Here is a 21,293-nt window from a genome sequence, read left to right on the forward strand (position 1 = left end):
GGCCCAGTCCCGTCCTTTATACAGTTGTACACTCTAATAGAGGTCTATAGATAGTCATGTATAGTTATATAGTATGTGGCCTTGTCGGCTCGCCCTACTGTATTCCGTATATATATATATATATATATATATATATATATATATAAATATGTATATATGTCTTTTGGGCATGTTTTCTCACGTAGGTTGTTTTTATGGATTAGTAGTTTATTTTCAGATGTTATGCATGGCCTACACTTATTTCATATTTATATCTTAGACGAATACTTAGGGGTGCTCGATAGGTAGAATTAGGAAACTCGTCACGGCCCATCGGTTTGGGTCATGACAAAAAGAAGGTTGTTTTCACATCCATCTTATGGATTTCAAGACCATACATGGCGGCTAACACTATTAACACCTGAATAGATGTAATCCTTGTTATCGGTGAGTATGTATCAAAATAATCAAGACCTTCTAGTTGTCTAAACCCTTTGACAACTAATCCTGTCTTATATTTGTCAATAGTACCATCACCTTTCATTTTCCTTTTGAAAATCCTCTTAGAACCCAAAGGTTTGTTTCCTCGAGGAAGATCAACCAATTTCCAAGTATGATTACTTAATATGATTTTATCTCACTATTGACTGCCTCTTTCTAATATTGTGCTTTCGAGGAAGACATTGCTTCTTTAAATGTTTGAGGCTCATTTTCTAACAAAAATATCAGAAAGTCTGGTCCAAAGGAAGTAGGTTTCCTTTGACGTTTACTACGTCTTGGATTTTCCTCATTAAACGTACTTTCCTTTGCTTCTTCACGAGGTCGCTTAGAATTTTCACTAGACGACTTGCATTCATTTTTATATGGATAAATATCCTCAAAGAATTCAGCATTATCGTATTCGATTACCGTATTAATATGTATGTTAGGATTTTCTGATTTATGAACCAGAAAACGATATGCCTTACTATATCTTGCATATCCTATGAAAACGCAATCAACCGTTTTCGGTCCAATCTTTACCCTTTTGGGTTTAGGAACTTGTACTTTAGCCAAACACCCCCACACTTTAAAAAATTTTAAGTTGGATTTCCTACCTTTCTATTTTTCATATGGAATGGATTGTATTTTGCTATGGGGAACTCGATTGAGTATTTGATTAGCTGTAAGAATAGTTCCCCCCCCCCCCACAAGTTTTGGGGTAAACCCGAATTTAGCAACAAGGCATTCATCATCTCCTTTAAAGTTCTATTCTTTATTTTCGTGATTCCATTAGATTGCGGTGAGTAAGGGGCAGTTGTTTGGTGAATAATGCCATATTCCAAATATTTTTCTTCAAAAGGAGATTCATATTCGCCACTCCTATCACTTCTTATCATTTTGATCTTTTTGTTTAGTTGTGTTTCAACTTCCTTTTTGTATTGCTTGAATGCCTCAATTGCTTCATCTTTACTATTAATTAAATAAATATAGCAATATCTAGTACTATCGTCAATAAAAGTTATGAAATACTTTTTTTCACTGCGAGATGGTATTGACTTCATGTCGCAAATATCTGTGTGAATTAATTCTAAAGGATTTGAATTCCTTTCAACTGACTTATAAGGATGTTTAACATACTTAGATTCCACACATATTTGACATTTCAAATTATCGCATTCAAAATTAGGCAATACTTCCAAGTTAATCATTTTTCGTATAGTTTTGAAGTTGACGTGACCTAAACGTGCATGCCATAAATTATTTGACTCAAGTAAGTAAGAAGAAGCTTGAACTTTATTGATATCAATACTATTACATTCAACTTGAAAAGACCCTCAGTTAGGTAACATTTTCTACATACACATCATTCTTACTAATTACAACTTTTTCAGAAACAAACACATACTTAAATCCATTCTTGATAAGAAGTCCAGCAGAGATCAAATTGTTGCGAATTTCAGGAACATAGAGAACATTGTTTAGAGTCACAACTTTGCCCGAAGTCATCTTCTAAGCTATCTTCCCAACTCCTTCAATTTTTGTTGTTGCGGAGTTTCCCATAAAGATAGTCTTATCGGGCCCTACGGGAACATAAGAGGCAAATAACTCTTTGTTAGCACAAACATGGCGAGTGGCTCCAGAATCAATCCACCACTCCTTGAAATTTCCTACCAAGCTGCATTCAGATAACATGGCACATAAGTCCTCAATTTCATCATTCTTTTCAACCATGTTTGCTTGACTCTTCTTCTTGTCCTTTTTTGGTGCACGACAGTCCACAGCTTTATGTCCAACCTTTCCACAGTTGTGGCAATTACCTTTGAACTTCTTATTTCTCGGGTATTTCTTTGGACCAGATGGCTTCTTCCGCTTTTTGTTGCTTGTAGATACTTCCTCAACTATATTTGCTCCCATTATTGTTGAGTTACCACGTGACTTCTTTTCAGTAACATTGTTGTCCTCTTCAATCCGCAGACGAATAATAAGGTCTTCAAGCGTCATCTCCTTGCACTTATGTTTCAAGTAATTCTTAAAGTCCTTCCACAGCGGAGGCAACTTTTCAATAAATGCCGCAACTTGAAATGCTTCATTTATGACCATACCTTTAGTTGTAAATTTATAATTAGTAAAATAATCAATATCTTGAATAAAAATATTGACTCGGTTTATACCTTCATAAAGGAGATCATGAACAATAACTTACAATTTTTGGACTTGTGTTATGACAGATTTGCCGTCAACCATTTTGAAATCCAGAAATTTTGCGGCCACAAACTCCTTAAGTCCAGCATCTTCAGTCGTGTACTTCTTTTCAAGAGCATTCCACAACTCTCTTGATGTTTTCATGAAGCTATAAACATTGTACAAGCCGTCTTCCAAGCAACTTAAAATATAGTTTTTGCATAAGAAGTCAGAATGCTTCCATGCCTCCGTGACCACAAATCGTTCATTTTCGAGAGTTTCTTCTCCTAAAACTGGAACGTCCTCGCTGTTAAAGCGCTGCAAATTGAGTGTGGTCAGGTAGAAGAATATTTTCTGCTGTCAGCGCTTGAAGTCCACTTCGGCAAACTTTTCGGGCTTTTCTGTCGGTGCCATCGCAGGTGCAGGCGTTGTGCGACTTGAAGACGCAGCCAATGCAATATTCTATTGGTCCGTACTTGTTGTCATTTTTCTGTAAAAGAAATTGACACAACCAGAATTAGTAAGTTGGTGAAGGTTTTATATCTTCAAATCGAATACAAATAACCAAGTAAAAAATTAAAAGAATTTTAATCTCGGATTGAGAAGAAAGCCACAAAGACTTTAATCTCACGGGAGTAAAAAAATTAACGATTTTAATCTCCAAAACGGGAGTAGAAAATCGTTAGATCTTTAGTCTCCCAAAGAAGAAAGTAAGATGAATACAGAATATAAAAAAAAAAAAAATTCTTAAGCTTGTAGAAGCAGAAACAAAAGACAGAAATAAAATCAGATGAAGAACGTTCCGAGCCCATTAAATCTAAGAAGCCGAGTCGGTGGGTTGGTCCGGGTGGAGAGAAAAAAAAATGAATTGAACTTAAAATCTTTTCTGGATATATCCATTTTCCTGGAGAGACAGATAAGATATCTCGATATACCAGCGTTTTGATACCACCAGGAACAGGAAAATGAAATTCCAAGGAATCCAAAAAAGTAAAAAATTGGATCTATGTCCAACGGATTACACCTAGCAAGAAAAAGTTTTTTGTTTTAGTTCGACATGTCGTCACATACGAAATAAGGGACGTTATAAATTTAGCAACCCTTTTTAGAAAATTGTATTTCCTTAAGAAATTTAATCACATCACTGTTGCCCAAGGTTGTTGCATTAATTCCTCCCAGGATAGAACGGAATAACTATTGTGTAATACTAGCAATGGAAATTATAGAACCTCGTCGAACTCAACAAACGACAGTAAATCACACTGATGCTTACATTTTTTCTTTTGAAAGACAGTGCAGAAATGCAGAAGAGAGAGGGGAGAGTATGCAAATTTTCGGTGGTCTGAAAGTGAGACCAAACCTAAGAATTTATAGCCAAAAAGTCTGGGTTGAATAGGTGTGAAAGTACCTGTTCACATGAGGTACTGTTTCGGCATAAAACCTTTCTATTTGGTCGCGAATTTTAATTTCAAAAACGATCATTAGGCATTAGGAAATTATCCGCGAAAATATATCAGGAAAAAAGAAAAATAAATAATGAAAAATAAGAAATAAATTTTGTCCAAAAAATTATAAATCATGAAACCGAAGCCGAGCAGAGCGACAATGACAGCGTGAGTCACCACTTCTTCTCAACTCTTTAAGAGCTACAAGATGTGTTTCTCTATATAAGCATAAAAATTTTCTTTCTTTATCCGATTAGGGACAAATTGCATTAGTAAAGGAAACAATTTCAAACTTTTCGTTTCACTCCAAATCTTTTCCCTCTATTTTTCATTCACACATGTTATTATATAAAACCCAACAGATATTCCAGAATTTAATGGTATAAATAAGAAGCAGCAGGTGCACTACCCAATATAAGGAAGGTCTCGTCAGCAGATCCAAGAAGAATGCTTGTGTAACAAATGATGAAAGCGTAGTTTTTGGGTAATTTTTACTGTTGTACCAGCCCTTTCTGTTACAGCAACCAAAAGTCAATTGACGCACGACCCGCTCTTTGCCGTAGTTTTTTGGTTTTCAATCTCAAGCCATTAAATATATTAGGGAAAAATACTACTCGGGCCTTTAAAATTTTTTGTATCAGTCGTATTATGCAAACGTTAATTAATCGTAAGATATACTATTACAAAAAATATTTAACCATCAACGAATTTTAACCCAGATGATCAATCGATGCCTATTAAGAGACTAGCCTGTAACTACTTAATTAATGACAAGATTTTGAAATATTTTTGGTGCATAAAACTTAGTTCCAACTCAAACTGGTAAATTTCTCCCATCTCAAAGGTGTGTTATTTTCCACCTAACAGGAGGCACCTGAACTTTATGTTTGGTTGAAGCTTAGTTGCAAGCACAACATCTGTCTCTTAGTACTCTTTGGACAACTTTTAATCAGAAAAAGAAAATTTACTATCAAACCTTAAAAAGAATCTCTATTCTAAACGGAAAAAAGGTATTCAACACATACATGCTTAGAGAAAACATCCTATACCAAATCATATGTATGCCATGTTCGCCTACCCTCACCTTTTCATCTCTCTAGTGTTAGATCTATATTTATTTTAATGATGCAAAATAATATATCTTTTATGTGCAAAAACACTCCTGAAGCAAAGTACATCAATCAAGGATTTGGTAGAAGATTAATGAATACACTCCTAAAGCAATGGAAAGGAAGCATCGAAGATTTGAGACAAAAAAGGAAGGAGTAGCGGAAGTTCAAAGGAAAAATCAATCAAGGATTTGATAGAAGATTAAGGGAAGATATTATAGGAAGGACCTTAATCAAAGGAATTCAAGATCGCAAAACTATGCACTGAAGATTCCTCTATCAAAGGAGGACAATTAAAAGCCGGAATTAAGAGATCTGATTTGATTCAAATAACGTGAATATCTGCTCAGAAAAGGAAAAATCCAATCAAGACCACAAGTCAAGGCAAATCAGCAAGAGTAATATCTTATTTTTGGAAAGAATCACTTTATTATTCCTTTCTCGGATCAACTCCCTTGGGTTTGCAATCTCTCAAGATAAGTCAAGAAGACCTCCTATATATATATATATATATATATATATATATATGTACCAGCTTTGAAGACACATACTTTGATCATACCAATTTCATACTTTTTGTTCTACTCTAAACAAGCATTGTAATCTTAGCAAAGTTTACTGTGTAATCAGTAGAGAGAAGAAAGAGAGAAAAATATTGGTGATGCATTGTATCACGAGCGTACTTAGATTCAGAAGTAAGTTGGTGTTCGAGATAACATCAACACAATTGTACGAAACTTTCAAGGAGCTTTGAAGAGAGAACACCCTTGCAACCCAAGGGGACTGGAGTAAGATTCACATTGAATCCAAACCAGTATAAAAATTTGGGTGTCTTTAATTCCTGTATTTTACTTCTGCTTTCATTTATATTCTGTCTTTATTTTCAGTCGACTAATTGGTAAATTAGTCAACCACTTAGGATACAAAAAGAAAAACCGACAATTCACCCACCCTTCTTGTACTTTCATATGGGGCTTGGTACTATGAGAAATGAGCATTCATGAAATGCAAGCATTTTACTAGTTTGGTAATTCTGAATTCTAACTTGTGCAATTAAAATCAATCGATCTATTAATTCAATTATTTAACCCGAGGAAATACTATATAACCAGTGTACTATTCCTCAATCACCAGGCCAAAAGAGTGTAGAATACTTGACCTCTTCTTCAACAACTTTACTCCATGCTCATTTTAAAGTTTAATGGGCTATACTTCATGTGTCTTTTTCCGGGGGCTAGAAAGAGCACATGCGAGTTAGTTTTCGTGCATAATGCCTTCACCAATGAAACCCAAATTACCAAAAGAAAAAATAGAGATGGAATTTGGCCAAGTGCGTAGTGTACTTTGATCTGCATGGAGAGGGTCCAGAATAGTCAAAGCCCACATGGGATAGGATAACCTTTCCATTAAACACGTGTCCGTAACTTACACGGCAAGGCCTACTGCCGCGTTTTCTGTACTGTAAGATATCACTGCCTCCAGCGAATATTCTAGTGCTCCTCTTTGGACGTCAGTAATTAGTCCCATGTATTCTCACTACCAGAGAATGTACATTCGAACAGAATCACCAAAAATCATAGACGAAATATTTCAGTGTCTTATTGGCGAACCAATGTCTACAACGGCCTATTTACCGAAGAGCACAATTGCATTGCTCAATTACAAAATTCACCCAATTATATTGTGAGAGTGAATACATTAGGTATTTTGTGAGGATTTAATAAAAAAGAACCTTTCTTCTCATTTATCAATTGTAAATTTGGAGTTCAGCTTCAGCGTGCACAACTTCTAGATGCAACTAATTTTAATTAACACAAAGGGAGACCGGTTTGCTCCCATACGTGGAAAGAAAGAAGAGAACTAACTGTACATATCCAAACTTAAACCATAAATAAAAGAAAAAAGGAGAAAAAGAGAGAATTATTTTAGAAGCGCAAATACTTAAAATATACTAGGAAATACTAGAATCAGTGCGCTACCAGGAAATTAGATTGAGAAGCTCGTACGTGGTCTTAGCTTGTAAAATCGTGTTGTTAATCTTGCTAATCTCCATTCATCTTCATGGTTTTATAGTCGATCGGACCCACTCGTAGTGACCTTCCAATGGCTTCTCCTTCACAAAGTCAAAGTTGTACCTGAGCCAGCACGCAAATTTTATAAGAATTTGTTATACAATGAAGAAATTAATAGGAAGGAAAAAAAACAAACTTCATAATTAGAATGTGTTAACGCGAATGTCAGAAAAAGAGAGAGAGAGAGAGAAATGTACTTTTTGGTAAATCGTTTAAGGATATCTTTCTCGGCTGCAGCAAAGAATTCTTCAAGGTCAGTCTCCGAGGGCATTTTTTCCGCCGTTAGTCGGCGGCGAGAATTGGCATGGTGTGGTCTCGTCGGTGACTCTATTTGGCGTAGTTCAGCTTTAACACTACTGCAGAGAGACGTTTTGTAAACGAAGGGTGGAATTGAAGGCTTCATAGAGAGAGATATTTGAAACGGCAGAAAGGAACTAAGCGGCTGCTGAAGTGAAGAGACGGGGAGAGGAAATATATATAAGCATGAAAATATAAAGAGACGCATATTTACCTTTCTTTACTCTTCGGCGTTGCAATCTCCACTGTCTCCTCCTGTAAATTCAAAATTTCAAAATTCAAATATTCAGACCGTCGGCAATTTCACCCCCTAAAAAACAATAAAAATAAAAGCTATGAACATCACTAATTCAACAGAATTTATAGTGCGATAAGACAATTCAATACACTTTAAATGCAGCAAGTTGATACGATTAAAATTGACTGAATCATATATATACGAGTGAAAGAATAGAATAAAAACTGGGAAGTAAAATTCGAAGACTTTTGCACATACTTCCAGATCTAGGGATTTCGAGCTTTCATAACTTGCACAGCAAGATGCTAATAAAGCGTCATCAAAGTTAGAGCTAAGAGCAGCGTGAGAACTGAGCTCGCTCGTCGGAGTAACTAAACTCTCCTGTGCAACTGAAATATGTTCAGAGTGACTTCTAACACAAGCTACAGTTGATGAGATCTCTAAATCACCATCACACATCTTCCTCTTCTTTGAACGGCCGGCAACCTCTGAAACCTCCCCTTCAGCTGATGCTGTCATCTTCACTGCTACCTCTTCCACCTGGCCAACCGTCATTTCTCCAATTCCCTTCGACTTGCTCTTATATCTTCTCATCGATGTTTCAGTTATATCTCTCCAATTACAATCCTTCTTTAATTTCCCGCTATTACTTTCGCAATAATTTTGATAGTAGTATTAATTTCTCTCTTCATTGGAGTACTCAAATTCTATGCAATCTAGAATTTTTTTTCTCTCCCAATTAACGCTTACGTCTTATTTAAATTCTCTCTTCGTCGGACACGGATTCTTCTTTGCTATAAACTACTGGAATTACAGAATTTTTGGACACCAGAATCGTACGATCTGAAATGAGGATATCTTCTTTTGCAGCAGCAGAAGCAGCAGCACTTTGTTTCAGTGTGGGGGGGAGAGAAGAAGTGTTGAGAGACGGTGATGGTGATAATGATAGGCCAATTCCATTGAATGATTCGATTGGGTTCGTGTATTATTGGTCGCTTAGTCATGTGGTCCATACTTCTAATGTGACGGGGGATCTTTTTCCTGCCGTAACGGCATTCTGACATCCGTTAGGGAGCTCGAATAAACAGGACTGAAGTCATAACGTTCCTTTTCTCAAAACTGTTAGAGAAATTTGCCGGAACATGGATAATACTTTCAAAGGCATATTTGGAATAACAGATACGGTTACAAATGGGATGGACAAGAGGAGTAAGATTACAATTTTCCCCAAGTCACATTTATTTCTAGTTTTACTTTCAGACTTTTAACCAAAAAAAAACATTAAATAATTTTAAGTTGGAAGAATGAAGATACTCCTTCTCCAATCTTAATTTTTATGTTATTAAAACCATATATGAAGGTTTTGCTTTTATAAGTTAAATGAAATATATAGTTGAGGATCAGTGTTTTAATATTGTCAGTATTTTGTTGAAGCACGACCAACAACAAGTTAAATGTTGATGACCCATGTATACCACTTGAGCATGTGGAGTTTAATAATTTTCTCTTATGTGGGGCCTGAAACATGACTATTTTACCGTTAATTTAATACTTGTTAGCCAAATAAAATTAAAATAAATTATAATTACTCTCCCCGTTCACTTTTACTTGACACGTTTTGATTTTTCATACCTCTTAAGAAATAATAAATGAAGTGCATAATTTACCATGATACCCATATTAATTGATGCATATTTTATTGAATTTGAGAAAATGATTTGAAATGAGTAATAAATATTGTGGGTATAACAGAAAAAAAAATTGTTTCTCTTAATATACGTAAAGTGACAAGTAAAAATAAAAATTTATTTTTAGTATACTTGTCAGTAAAAGTGAACTAAGCGAGTAATTATCTTAACGTTTTGGATTGACAGCGGAGAACACACACCCCTTCTCTTTGGATTAACGGTAGTAGTAGTAGTAGGGAATACCATTGAAAGTTAACAGGTGAATAATAATTGTCACAGAATATTGGAAATATCAAAAGTACTCACTATTTATTATATGACGCCAAACTTGTTTGTGCGTTGACGAAATTTTTGGGAGTAAAATTAAAGCAAGGTATAAGACAGAGAAAAACATGAATAGTTTCCTTTCAAAAATTAAATAAATTCTTAATGTAGTTCGGGCAGAACTGCAGATATTGAAACTTATATCTTATTCTGTCCTTTCACTCTTATATCTTATTCTGTCCTTTCACTTCCCTTGAGCTTCAATAACTTATAACCTAGATACTTTTTCTATAACTTGAGTTATGAGTCTAAATTTTATACCTTTAGGTCAAATAGATTTTACTCCTTTCGGTCCATAGAAATGATTTTCTAGCCTTTTTAATTTGATCTGAAATAAGTGGTTTTTATAAATAAATAAACTATAATATATTAATTATTTTCTTCAAAAATTATCCTTGTCAAATAAATGCTTGAACAAGTTTCTAAGAAGTATTTCAACACCTCTTTGCATTTTTCAATTCATAGGTTAAAGGAGAGAAAAAGAATCTCTTAGTCAAATAACCTTCTTATTAACGTTATTAAGTGACTCTCCTAATGGGTGGTATATGCCAGTGTCACGATCCAAATCAGAGGGACGCGACGGGTACCCAGTGCCTTACTCAACCGAGTACCCACATAACGTATCTTTTTTATCATACCATCATGCGTAAATAGGCCGGAAAGGTAGTCATGAGATAATCAGAATAAAACATAAGGGAATACTCGACATAGGACGACCCAACATAATATACAAACTTATACATGTGACATACGGGCCTATAAGGCCGACATAATCATTTGTACACTCAAACATAGGCCGACATAATCATTTGTACACTCAAACATAGGCCGACAAGGCCTTACAAGTATCCATATACATGACATCTATCTACAAGCCTTTAAGAGTACATAAATGTCATAAGGGTAGGGAAAGGGCTCTGACATACCAATCAATTCATTTCCAAAGAATATTGACCAAATAGGCAACTCTGAAGCAAGTGAAGTGCACCAACACCTTCCGCTGAGCTGATAGCCTAATAAAAGGACCGTCAACCTGTCTATGGGGACCTGCGGGCATGAAACGTAATGTCTCCAGGCAAAAGGGACGTCCGTACGAATAAAGTACCGAGTATGTAAGACTGAAAGCATAAGTAAGAACAATAATGTACAGAGAGATAGAGAAAATATAACCTGTAACATCTGAGTACCTTTGAGGGCTACTGACATGAAATGCATGACACATATATATACATAAGCTTTTTAAAATATTTGCCTTTGTGGTCATCATCATATTTTTAGCAGAGGATCTATCGAAAAAAGTCTCTCTGCCCTTCCAAGGTAGGGGTAAGGCTGTGTACATCCTACCCTTCCCAGACCCCACTTGTGGGATTATACTGGGTGGTTGTTATTGTTGTGGTCATCATCATCATCATCATATCATACCAGACCGAAATAGGTTCAGAAAAAGCGTACCTGGCCATTATTAGGCTAGGCAGAATCGTACCCGGCCACGTAAAACTCGGTAAAACCCAACTGATCAGTGGTTGTACAGTAGTTGTCATTTTCGACCGACTATAGCGCGGCTCGGTAGAGTAGAATTGATGCATATATATAATGCATGCTAGACTCATGGAATCACGTTCTAAACTTTTCGAAGTGACGCGGGCTTGTTACACCTTCGATTAACATTATGGACATTCATACCATCAATATGGACCTCAATAGGATTTAAGGATCATACATACAATCTTAGAATAACTTGATAAGAAAGGAACAACATGGACAACCTTAGTTGCTAGGAGTAGATCCGTTATGAAATAGCGTATCGTTTAAATTTATTTCACTTTAAATCATGCCAAAAGAAAGAAGGAAGTGCCTTAACATACATGTATGATCTCTTCCTTATTCCTCAACCAAGCTCAACACAATTCTTGCGTCTATAACAAGTAAAATGATATTGTCGTCAACATATAATGTCGTACCATCGTATTTGGCTAGTCGTATAGCTTGCGAAAAATTGGGCAGCAACTCCCCTGTTTTTACTACATTCTAAAGACCACTAAGGGTCATCAACATCCCAACAACAACAACAACAATAACCAACAATAGCAATAACAATAATATAATCCAATATGATATTCTCCGATTACCTTAACAATCATATTGAGCGGCAAACTCGTTTTTACTAATAACAAAATATAAATTGAATCCAACTCTTAATCCATAAATTAGTTTACAACTGTTAGAACATCATACTTATATGTACTATATTATTCCTAGTTCAAAACATCCACAAAATACCTTCCAAAACAGCCTTATACGCCTAGCACCTTAACTTTTATCGCCAATCACTTGTTTTTCATCTTTTCTTCTTTAATAAACTTAATTAAAGCCTACAAAAGCTTAACAACAGCAGCCACAATATTATCAAATTATTTCTCATAATTTCCAGCCACCCCAAACCATATATTTAGCCACAAAATAGTACTACCAAAAAGATAACCATATCCCATATTCTTTCAAGTGCTATCTTATGGTTTTTCACTCATACAATAGAACTAACACAAGATTAACCTTAGGCACAATCAAGAAAATATTATACATACCTTGGAAAGAAGCTACAACTCGAAACCCCATCTCAACTTAGCTCCTAGTAGCCCTCAATCACACCACAACATCATAGAAGTATTCTCTTGTAGTCTTTAACACTTTTGATGATGATTTGAGTTGATTCCCCTTGAGTTTGGTTCTTAAGATCTTGGGATATGTTAGAGAGAGAGAGTTTTGTAGAGACCTTGAGCAAATTTTAGGTGAGAAATAACCCGAAATGAGGCTGAAACATCTTTTAAAAAAAGTAAGGTCGGTGGTCGTCTCAAGTGGGTCCCAACAGGTGCTTCTTGTACAGCTTTGCGAAAATGTGAATATATCTCTACTTCTACATTGTATTGATTAACGGTTTAATGCATAGGAAACTAGACTCGTAGATATTAAATTTGGTGGGGAGATCACCCCGTAATTCCAAGTACATTGAGAGAAAAGCTCAGTAACATCGGACCTAAATTTCATGAAAATTTATGAACGTAACTTGTGACAACTTTTGTTTCACAACTCGCTTGGCTTCAAAATTTTACACACGACTCTCATACGACTAAATTACCTCATGACATTACCTTCTTATCATCCTAATCACCCTAGTATCACGTCACAAATACAGGTTATAATACTCCCAACTTGTCGGCTTTCGACGAAACTTATTTTCTTCAATTCGATTAGCGTCTTAACCTTCCAACCCTCACAATACTTCCTTAAAACTTGTCTTAACCAATCATTATCTTTGTAAAGTTATTTTAACTCTCCCTCTCATATTGATTTACTTAATATGAATTCTAACATGAAAGTACGGGGTGTAACATCCTTCCCCCATTTGGAACATTCATCCTCGAATGTAAAGCAATCTTAAAGGAGAAGCTAGTCCTTTCAGATTTTGCAAAAATTTCGATAGAGTGTCCTCTGCAAAAAAGACTATCCCATACCTTGTGTCCAAATAATTTTGCTCTTGAAAATGTTGTAACTCTTCAATTCTGAATATCGATTAATCATAAAATGAGTGTTAATCAAAATCACATGTCATGGGTTATGAAGACACATGGCCAAGCTACAGTCATCAAGAATCTTCTATCTGAAGCAACTGAGGGTACTTAGAATTTATCTATTCTCCAGCTTCCCACGTCTTACCTTCAACGTTCATATTCCTCCATGATATCATTACGGAAGTCACTTTCTTGGTCCCCAACTTGTTGACCTGCCATCTAAAATTACAACTAGAACCTCTTCGTAAGACATGTTCTCTGCAATCTGAACATCATGTGCTTCTGCAACATAGATTCCTGATTCATTAATAGCAACTGGAATCTTCTCCTAAGATCGACCCTCTACAACGTGTATATCATTTAATGCATTTCTTCAATATTGGAACATGATAACCGGATGAACGGATCCTAATTCTGAGGAAAAATTCAATTTTGTCTCTTTCCTAGGTAGTTTGGAGTGGCTTTATATATGTCTTGATTAGCTTGTTTCATTAAGTTACTATGCTCTTCATGAGCGAAGTTTTCAAGAAGGCCTCATTATCAACTCGAGATTTTCTTAAGTCTCGTCGTCGCATTTTAAGGTTCAACCTATGACGCTTCTAAGCACAAACACTCTTGAAATATGCTGACTTTTCTATAACTTGATACGTTAGATCAGGTAGAATAATTCTATCTTTCAAACTGCCTTATGAGGAATCTATATTTCCTTCTGCATCACGCTTTATAATATTTTCTTATGATCCTCCCGCATGTATAGATACTACTATAGTTATTGTTGTGCACTACTCAATAGTCGGTAATTGATTATCCCATCCTTCTATAAAATTTGACATCTTAGCTTGTAACATGTCTTTAAGCATCTGAATTGTACGTTTTACTTGCTAGAATTATCTTATGTACCCATGTTTCTTGAGAGGGATTTCAGAAGCTATCTGTAACTGAGTACCTTTATTAACTGTAATCAAGGCAGAAATATTTTGTACCTGATCTACCTTCTGCACCCTTCCACTTTACATAACCTTTAGTAAGTTGTCCAATAAAAATAAACTGATTTTTATCAAACTAACCACAGCCGTCCGTGTGGAATCGAACTTGCTATATTTGTAACGAATCTTATACCAATCTTTTCTCCTTTCCATATTGGGTTACTTTATTTGTGTCAATCTATTGGGTTCCTGATATTGTATTTTGTCCGATCAGCAACTAGAATATTAAGCTACGAACCCTACAATAATTTCCTTCATGTCGTCCTACCAATGTAATCCTTTGACATCATGGTATACTTTTGACGTTCCGAGATGAATAGAATAGCGTGAATAATGAACCTCTGTCCCAACACGCAATCGGCCATGATATTTCAAGAACCCTCCTTCAATAGACTCAAAAAGTTTTAGTTATCTCTTGTCGAATACTTCTTTTAACTTTTCCTAAAACGAAAATCTTCCCTATCTACAAGATATGACTCTACCATATTTGGCCATTATATTTTTATTATTGAGTCTACCAAGCATATTTCGAACCTATTAATTGGTGAAGACCTCTAGTCAACCCCTTTTTCTTTTGGGGCTTGCTCATTTATCAAACCACTCATGACTTACGACTAAATGCATCCCTTACAATTTTAGTTCCGCTCTTTTTATTCTAGTTCTAAGCCGTCTTATATGAAACATGTATACCATTATGGTTCTCTATTTCTCCTTATATTTCTCACTACCCCTAGTTGTCAACGACATCTTATTTATATTATGATATTGCTTATTTGCAACTCTAATCTAATCCCCACACATTCTGAATCTCTTGTACATATAGTTCTAGACCTTATATATTGGTTTCCATCTTTTTGTTACCGTAAACATTTGACGTATTTCTTCGTTGGTTTAGTTTCGATTTATAGAAGAAACTGACGTTGTGAAATACCTTACCTTCATACTGCTTCTTTCTACTTCATCCTTTCCTTATTGTCTATCCTAAGTCTTATCCTTGATGTCGACTTTATTGTTTCCACGTTGATGGTTTCTCTTCTTTAGATTTGTTTTCCCTGAAATATCATACTAACTCACTTGTTCTTGTTGTCATCTCGATTATCCCTCTTGGTTGCAACATTTAGACATTACCATGGTCTATCTTTAATTTTAAGAGTCATCGTACTTGGGTCCATTTCTAACTCCTTATGATTATTCTTCCTTCTCCTTTCAAGCTCAACAATTTCCTTTAGAGTTATATCTTCCAACTTTAATGAATTCTTTACGTTAAAATTCCCATGTATAAAGTGTTTGACTATACTTATCTTCTATTTATAAACCAATATTGTCTCTTTTCCATATCCTTTGTACCCGTGCATTACTTTAAAATTGCTTATACACATTTCTGTCCCAATACTCCAATCTTTTTGTTGTTAAACAAAAATGCTCTTGACTTAGTGCTTTACCACCTCATCTCCCCCCTACCCCTAGGAAAATAGTTCAATGTTTAACGCTTGAAGTCCTACTCGTCTTTTCGCCTTCCATAGGTCTGTATTCCTAGTAACTTACAATTTTCCTATGGGTAACCTTTCTTCCTCTGAGACAATTTATAGGGGTCTATACATGTAACGAGTCATACGTTCTTCCTGGCATGCCTTCTTTCGATGAGTTTAACTTTAGTTCACTTGGCTTGTCAAGGAGATCTTTATAAATTTCTTTTAGGGTTCTTCTCCTACCGATCCTCTTCCTCTTTCTGCTGATTCACTCATTTTATCACTGCAATGCTAGCTAGTGTGGGAGCCCTTTGAGTCTCTAATCGGTACCTTAGTTCTAGTTCATCCTAAGACATCCTCTGATATCAGTACCTCGCATTTGTATGGTTAAATTGACCTTCCGATAATCCCCGTTAAAATTACTAATCCACTTTTAATGAAAACGGGGCCCATATTGCTTTATAACCTTAGAGCTCACTTGCCTACGAATCTTATTGTACTCCCATACTTTAACTTATGTCCCTTAATAGTCCTCCATATTCACTCATATTGGTCTATTTGGTTTCGCACAAACCTTTCACAACATTCCACTTCTCGTTTCTTTCTGAAGTAATTTCAACAAAACATCCTTGATTCTCAACTTCTCGTACTCTAACAGGCCTCACTCTTTAGTTGTCTAATATTAATTTATTTATCTGATCACATGCAAGTCACTACGCAACTCCAATCTGCTATAACCTACCACCATTAACTGTCCTGGCCCTCTTAGTCCATCCCATAACTTCATCAAAATCATCTCATAGAAATATAGATGACTCTTGCTCTCTAAACTCATGAGGTTGTGAATTTCCTGACCATTCAAGGGCTCTATCACTATCAGGGGCTCTCTGGTGACGCCAATCCTGAGAGGAAACCAACTGTGTCAATATATGTACTGTTGTTCTTACATAGACAAGGTCGATGGTGGAACTCAAAGATTTAATGATGCCAGAGCCTCCCTCGATTCCTCTAGTACTAGTGGAATCGGGGCTATCTGAGGGAGTGACTCACCCTGATCCTCGGACGGATCTATCTCAATAGAGGGTGTGCATATCATACCTCCCCCTAATCCTTCCTTAACATCCCGACTAGCCGCAACTCTTCTGGGTAATGACATTTTTGTACAACCTATATCAACATATACATTAGACTCGATTCCCTACAACTACGATATTTCGCATGATCTAGAATTTGAAAGGAAGGGAACAATCCTAAATGTCCCGCACACTCCTGTTTATAAGTGCGGCGCGAAACACACTCATAAATAAGACTCTACTAGACACGGCTTATAGACATCCCAAGGACAGACCTGCTCTGATACCAAGTTTGTCACGACCCAAATCGGAGGGACGCGACGGGAACCTAGTGCCTTACTCAACCGAGAGCCCACATAACGTATCTTTCTTATCATACCATCATGCTTAAATGGGTCGTAAAGGCAGTCATGAGATAACCAGAATAAAACATAAGGGAATACTTGACATAGGACGACCCAACATGATATACAAACGTATACATGTGACATACGGGCTTATAAGGCCAACATGATTATTTGTACACTCAAAACATAGGCCGACAAGGCCATACAAGTATCCATATACATGACATTTGTCTACAAGCGTACACAAACGTCATAAGGGTCGGGACAAGGCCCCAACATACCAATCAATACATATCCAAGGCATACTAACCAAATAGGTAACTCCGGAGAAAGTGGAGTGTACCAACACCTTCCGCATAGTTAATATCCTACTAGGAGGACCGTCTACCTATATATGGGGACCTGCGGGAATGAAACGCAGTGTCCCCATGCAAAAAATATGCCAGTGTGAATAAAGTACCGAGTATGTAAGGCTGGAAAGCATCAGTAAGAACATTCATGTAAAGAGAGATAGAGAAGATACAACATGTAACATTTGAGGGCTACTGACATGAAACGCATGACACATATATATACATAAGCTTTTAAAAATATTCACCCTTATGGGCATCATCATCATCATATCATTGACGAGCGCAAAACACACATTTAATTTGTGCTCGCTAGTCAAATATAGTATAGTATAATATCATGTCCACATGGATTGGATTTAAACAGTATTCTCGTAGTTTGTAGCTAGATCGCTATTCAGGAGGACCAACAATGGGGATTTATGTAATTAATAATCTAAAATCTCTAGCTATTGACTAGTGACAATCGCAACAAAGGTAAGCAATAGAGTTATCAATGAGAGAAAATATGGGTTGATAGGATATGTACAAGATAATTGTTCGGGATCTAACTCTAGATAATTCACTCCTAATATTCAAGTGAATCTCTCGAATTAACTTAATTATTAGTACAATTGTTTAGTAGAAACTTCTCTCTCGATTAAGTCTCAACCTCACCATATGAACCAATTTAAGCTCGGTGAAGATATGCAAGAATTCGTAATGGATTGGTCTTTAGGTGAACCTCTTTCGATTATTCTCCTAACTAGGTTTAATCAATGATTCAACTAGCCTCTTTCGATTACTTAGCAGAATCTATGAACTCAATCAACAATATAATGCAAACATATCACAAGTTATGTCTCTTTTGATTATAAGAATAAGTGAATATAGATGCAATAATTAAATCTTTCAAAATGATTCAAATACATAAAAATAGAGTTATAATACACAAACAATCATCAATACACCAAATCCATCAAAACCCAAAAGGATCTACTCCATAGGCATGGAGAAGTTCTTCACAAATATAATTAAAGTATAGGAAAATATAGATTCAATCCAAACCCGGATCTTGAGTGAGGAAGGAATGATGAAAACCTTGTTCTTGTGTTCTTCCAACTCCTCCTTAGCCTCCTTGGCCTCATTAGGTCGAAAATCTGTCAAATGTCTAGAAATAGTATTTTTCCCACGTATTTAACTATCCCCCAAATAAACCCCAGATAAAAATATCCTTTTTAGCAGAATTGGGAACATACTCTAAGAATTTTACACTACCGCGCCGGATGCCGTGCCGCACCATGCGGCGCGCTTGTGGAGAATTCCAGAACATTTGAAAAGTCACTTTTTGGGCACATTTTGCACAGCCGCGCCGCACCTCGCACCGCCCAATGCGCCGCGATAGTTGGAGATTTGGGAAAATGTAAACATGAAAGTTGTAGCCCTTTTACATAGCTTTCCAACGATATATTATGGTGCCCAAACGGATTTCTGAGCGAAAAGTTATGCGCATTTTACTCGACAATGCACACTATGTCTGCTCGATTCTTCCTTTCGTTCTTAAAGTGCACTATCATCCGTTGATCCCCGAATACAATTCCAACTTAATCCTTGGACTTTTACTCAGACTTCAAAGCTCCAGAATAGCTTGAATTCATTCTATAATATCTAAATAACTCGGAATCACTCCTACACGGCATAAAACACACAATAAGTGTAAAACACTGCTAATTAAAGCTCAACATGAGTAAAGCGCAATAAATTAGAGTGCAATACGCGACTAAAATACAGGATTATAGCCTACCATCAACACCCCACACTTAAACCATTGCTCTTCGAGCAATCAAACTATACTTCACATAGACACGACCTTTTAAACAACTCTCCTAACTCATCACACCAAGGATAATAGAACAGATTAAGCACAATACCGTAACATCCTCGATTCAAGATTTTACTCAAAATCACCATGCATTTTTCACAACATGCTCACTTACTCTAACACAGAGGTCAATGACATTACCTTTCCTTCATGAATCAAGTGCCCTCACCCAACAATAGAGAGTAGTTCCTCACACAATAAAAGTTAAGAATAATTAGGAACTCAAGATAGAAAAAATTCACTCACTCTCAGAACAACATTCATATGCCACAAAAGATCCACCATAGTCTTGCCCGTAGTGTACTACTCTACTAATCGAGCTTGTTCAGTCAAGGATCAAGTAGGACTTTAATTGGTTGTAATGTAGGTTGCGGGACGGGTAGGATACATTTAGATATAAGAGTAACTACACCTCTCTAAGCACTTTTAATACATATACTTAACCTTTAAACCCCATACTTATGTTAAACCATAATTCCACCTTCACATCTGTATATGTTCCCAAATTCTTTAAGCATAAATACATCAAGAGTTACCACTATCAATGAATATAAATTATTTTTTTCTTCATCTTCTTTTTCGATTCAAGTGGCTCATACTTTTTTACAACAGTGCACCTATCTCCTTATTTCAACATTTCCACTCAAAAGCCAAACCAACCACCCACACTTCAACTTTTACAAAGTTCATACCAATTTCAAGTGATCATGAGAGGTAAATGGTTCAAACAGCTAAGACTTATAATGTGATTACCAAAGAAATAATATTACAGGCTCAACGGGGTTAACTACGATACATAACAATTTTGTGGGTAACATATATAGTTGGCTCAACAAACAAATGCCTATATCACTTCCACGACTAAACAACTCTACTATTTCGCTTTGTAAATACACGGGGAAAGTTCTAGACATTAATTGCACTACACATAATACACAAAGCCTCACACACACACATGGCACAAAGCTCACTCAGGATCAGACTCATCAAGACACTCTAATCAATGTAGTTAAGCAAAGTTAAGAACATACAATTCAAGATGTTTATACAAGAGTCAAAAACTGAGCCTAAGCGTCACAACTAAAGCACATATTATTCTCAAGGCATAAAAGTCAAGAGATATTGCTTTCATTTAAAATCCCAGCACAAGATCTCCTACTCCTAAAATAATTAACTATAACCGGTTCAAACAAAACCCTTGGAAAAGAACCGCGGCACAAACAAAAACCAAAGGGGGAATTTATACACTACCTAACAAAAGAAAATCTTTTTGTCTCTTTCCTTCGACTTTAGTCCCTCAAGAAACTTGTCGAATGATATCCATCATGGGGAAAAATCGAAAATTTTAAATTTTTTATAGTTTTCCAATTTTTTTTTCTATCAAGCTACTACAAACTAACATACAAAACTAACACTAATACACACACAACATACATACAAATATATCAATATACACACAACATACATACAAATATATCCCCCACCCACACTTAAAGTTGTGTCATGTCCCCATGACACACCATTACAAGCATAAGGTAGAGGAAACTTCCTTGAATCTCTGGTCGGGGTCTGAGTCGAAGTCGGGCTCCATTCTTTGCTCCCGAACTAGTGCACACATCCATGAGAATAACTTCTTATCAACCTTATTAGGGTACACCCCGTACTTATCAACCTTCTCCTTTCTCACCCCCATTTTTACATTCATCTCGAAGGTCATTGTCTCCTCACCCACTCTAAGCATGAGCTTTCTATCATGTATGTCTAATATTGCCCTGCCCGTCGTTAAGAATAGTCTTTCTAAAATAAGGGGGTCTATTTGTTT

At 36.1% G+C, this 21,293-nt stretch overlaps 1 protein-coding gene and 1 long non-coding RNA gene across 3 annotated transcripts; both read right to left on the reverse strand.

Annotated features, from left to right (window-relative positions):
* Positions 1–1,737: 1,737 nt before the first annotated feature.
* LOC138905237 (uncharacterized) lies at positions 1,738–3,165 on the reverse strand. Its single transcript, XR_011413526.1, has 2 exons — positions 2,666–3,165; positions 1,738–2,564 (listed from the first exon to the last, which is right to left on the reverse strand). It is a non-coding gene; the product is annotated as an uncharacterized lncRNA (long non-coding RNA).
* A 3,748-nt stretch (positions 3,166–6,913) lies between these two features.
* On the reverse strand, positions 6,914–8,765 carry LOC104089708 (cyclin-dependent kinase inhibitor 7-like). 2 transcript variants are annotated; one of them, XM_009594671.4, is made up of 4 exons: positions 8,063–8,765; positions 7,781–7,821; positions 7,467–7,625; positions 6,914–7,332 (listed from the first exon to the last, which is right to left on the reverse strand). In XM_009594671.4, exons 1-4 carry the CDS (start codon positions 8,396–8,398, stop codon positions 7,257–7,259), a joined length of 612 nt encoding a protein of 203 aa, XP_009592966.1. In that variant the 5' UTR covers positions 8,399–8,765; the 3' UTR covers positions 6,914–7,256. The 2 variants fall into 2 exon arrangements, with proteins under 2 accessions (XP_009592966.1, XP_009592967.1); XM_009594672.4 differs by having other exon boundaries at positions 7,050–7,332; positions 7,467–7,622; positions 8,063–8,762.
* Between the last annotated feature and the right edge of the window lie 12,528 nt (positions 8,766–21,293).

The sequence above is a fragment of the Nicotiana tomentosiformis genome, chromosome 2, assembly GCF_000390325.3.
Source record: "Nicotiana tomentosiformis chromosome 2, ASM39032v3, whole genome shotgun sequence".
Taxonomy (NCBI): domain Eukaryota; kingdom Viridiplantae; phylum Streptophyta; class Magnoliopsida; order Solanales; family Solanaceae; genus Nicotiana; species Nicotiana tomentosiformis.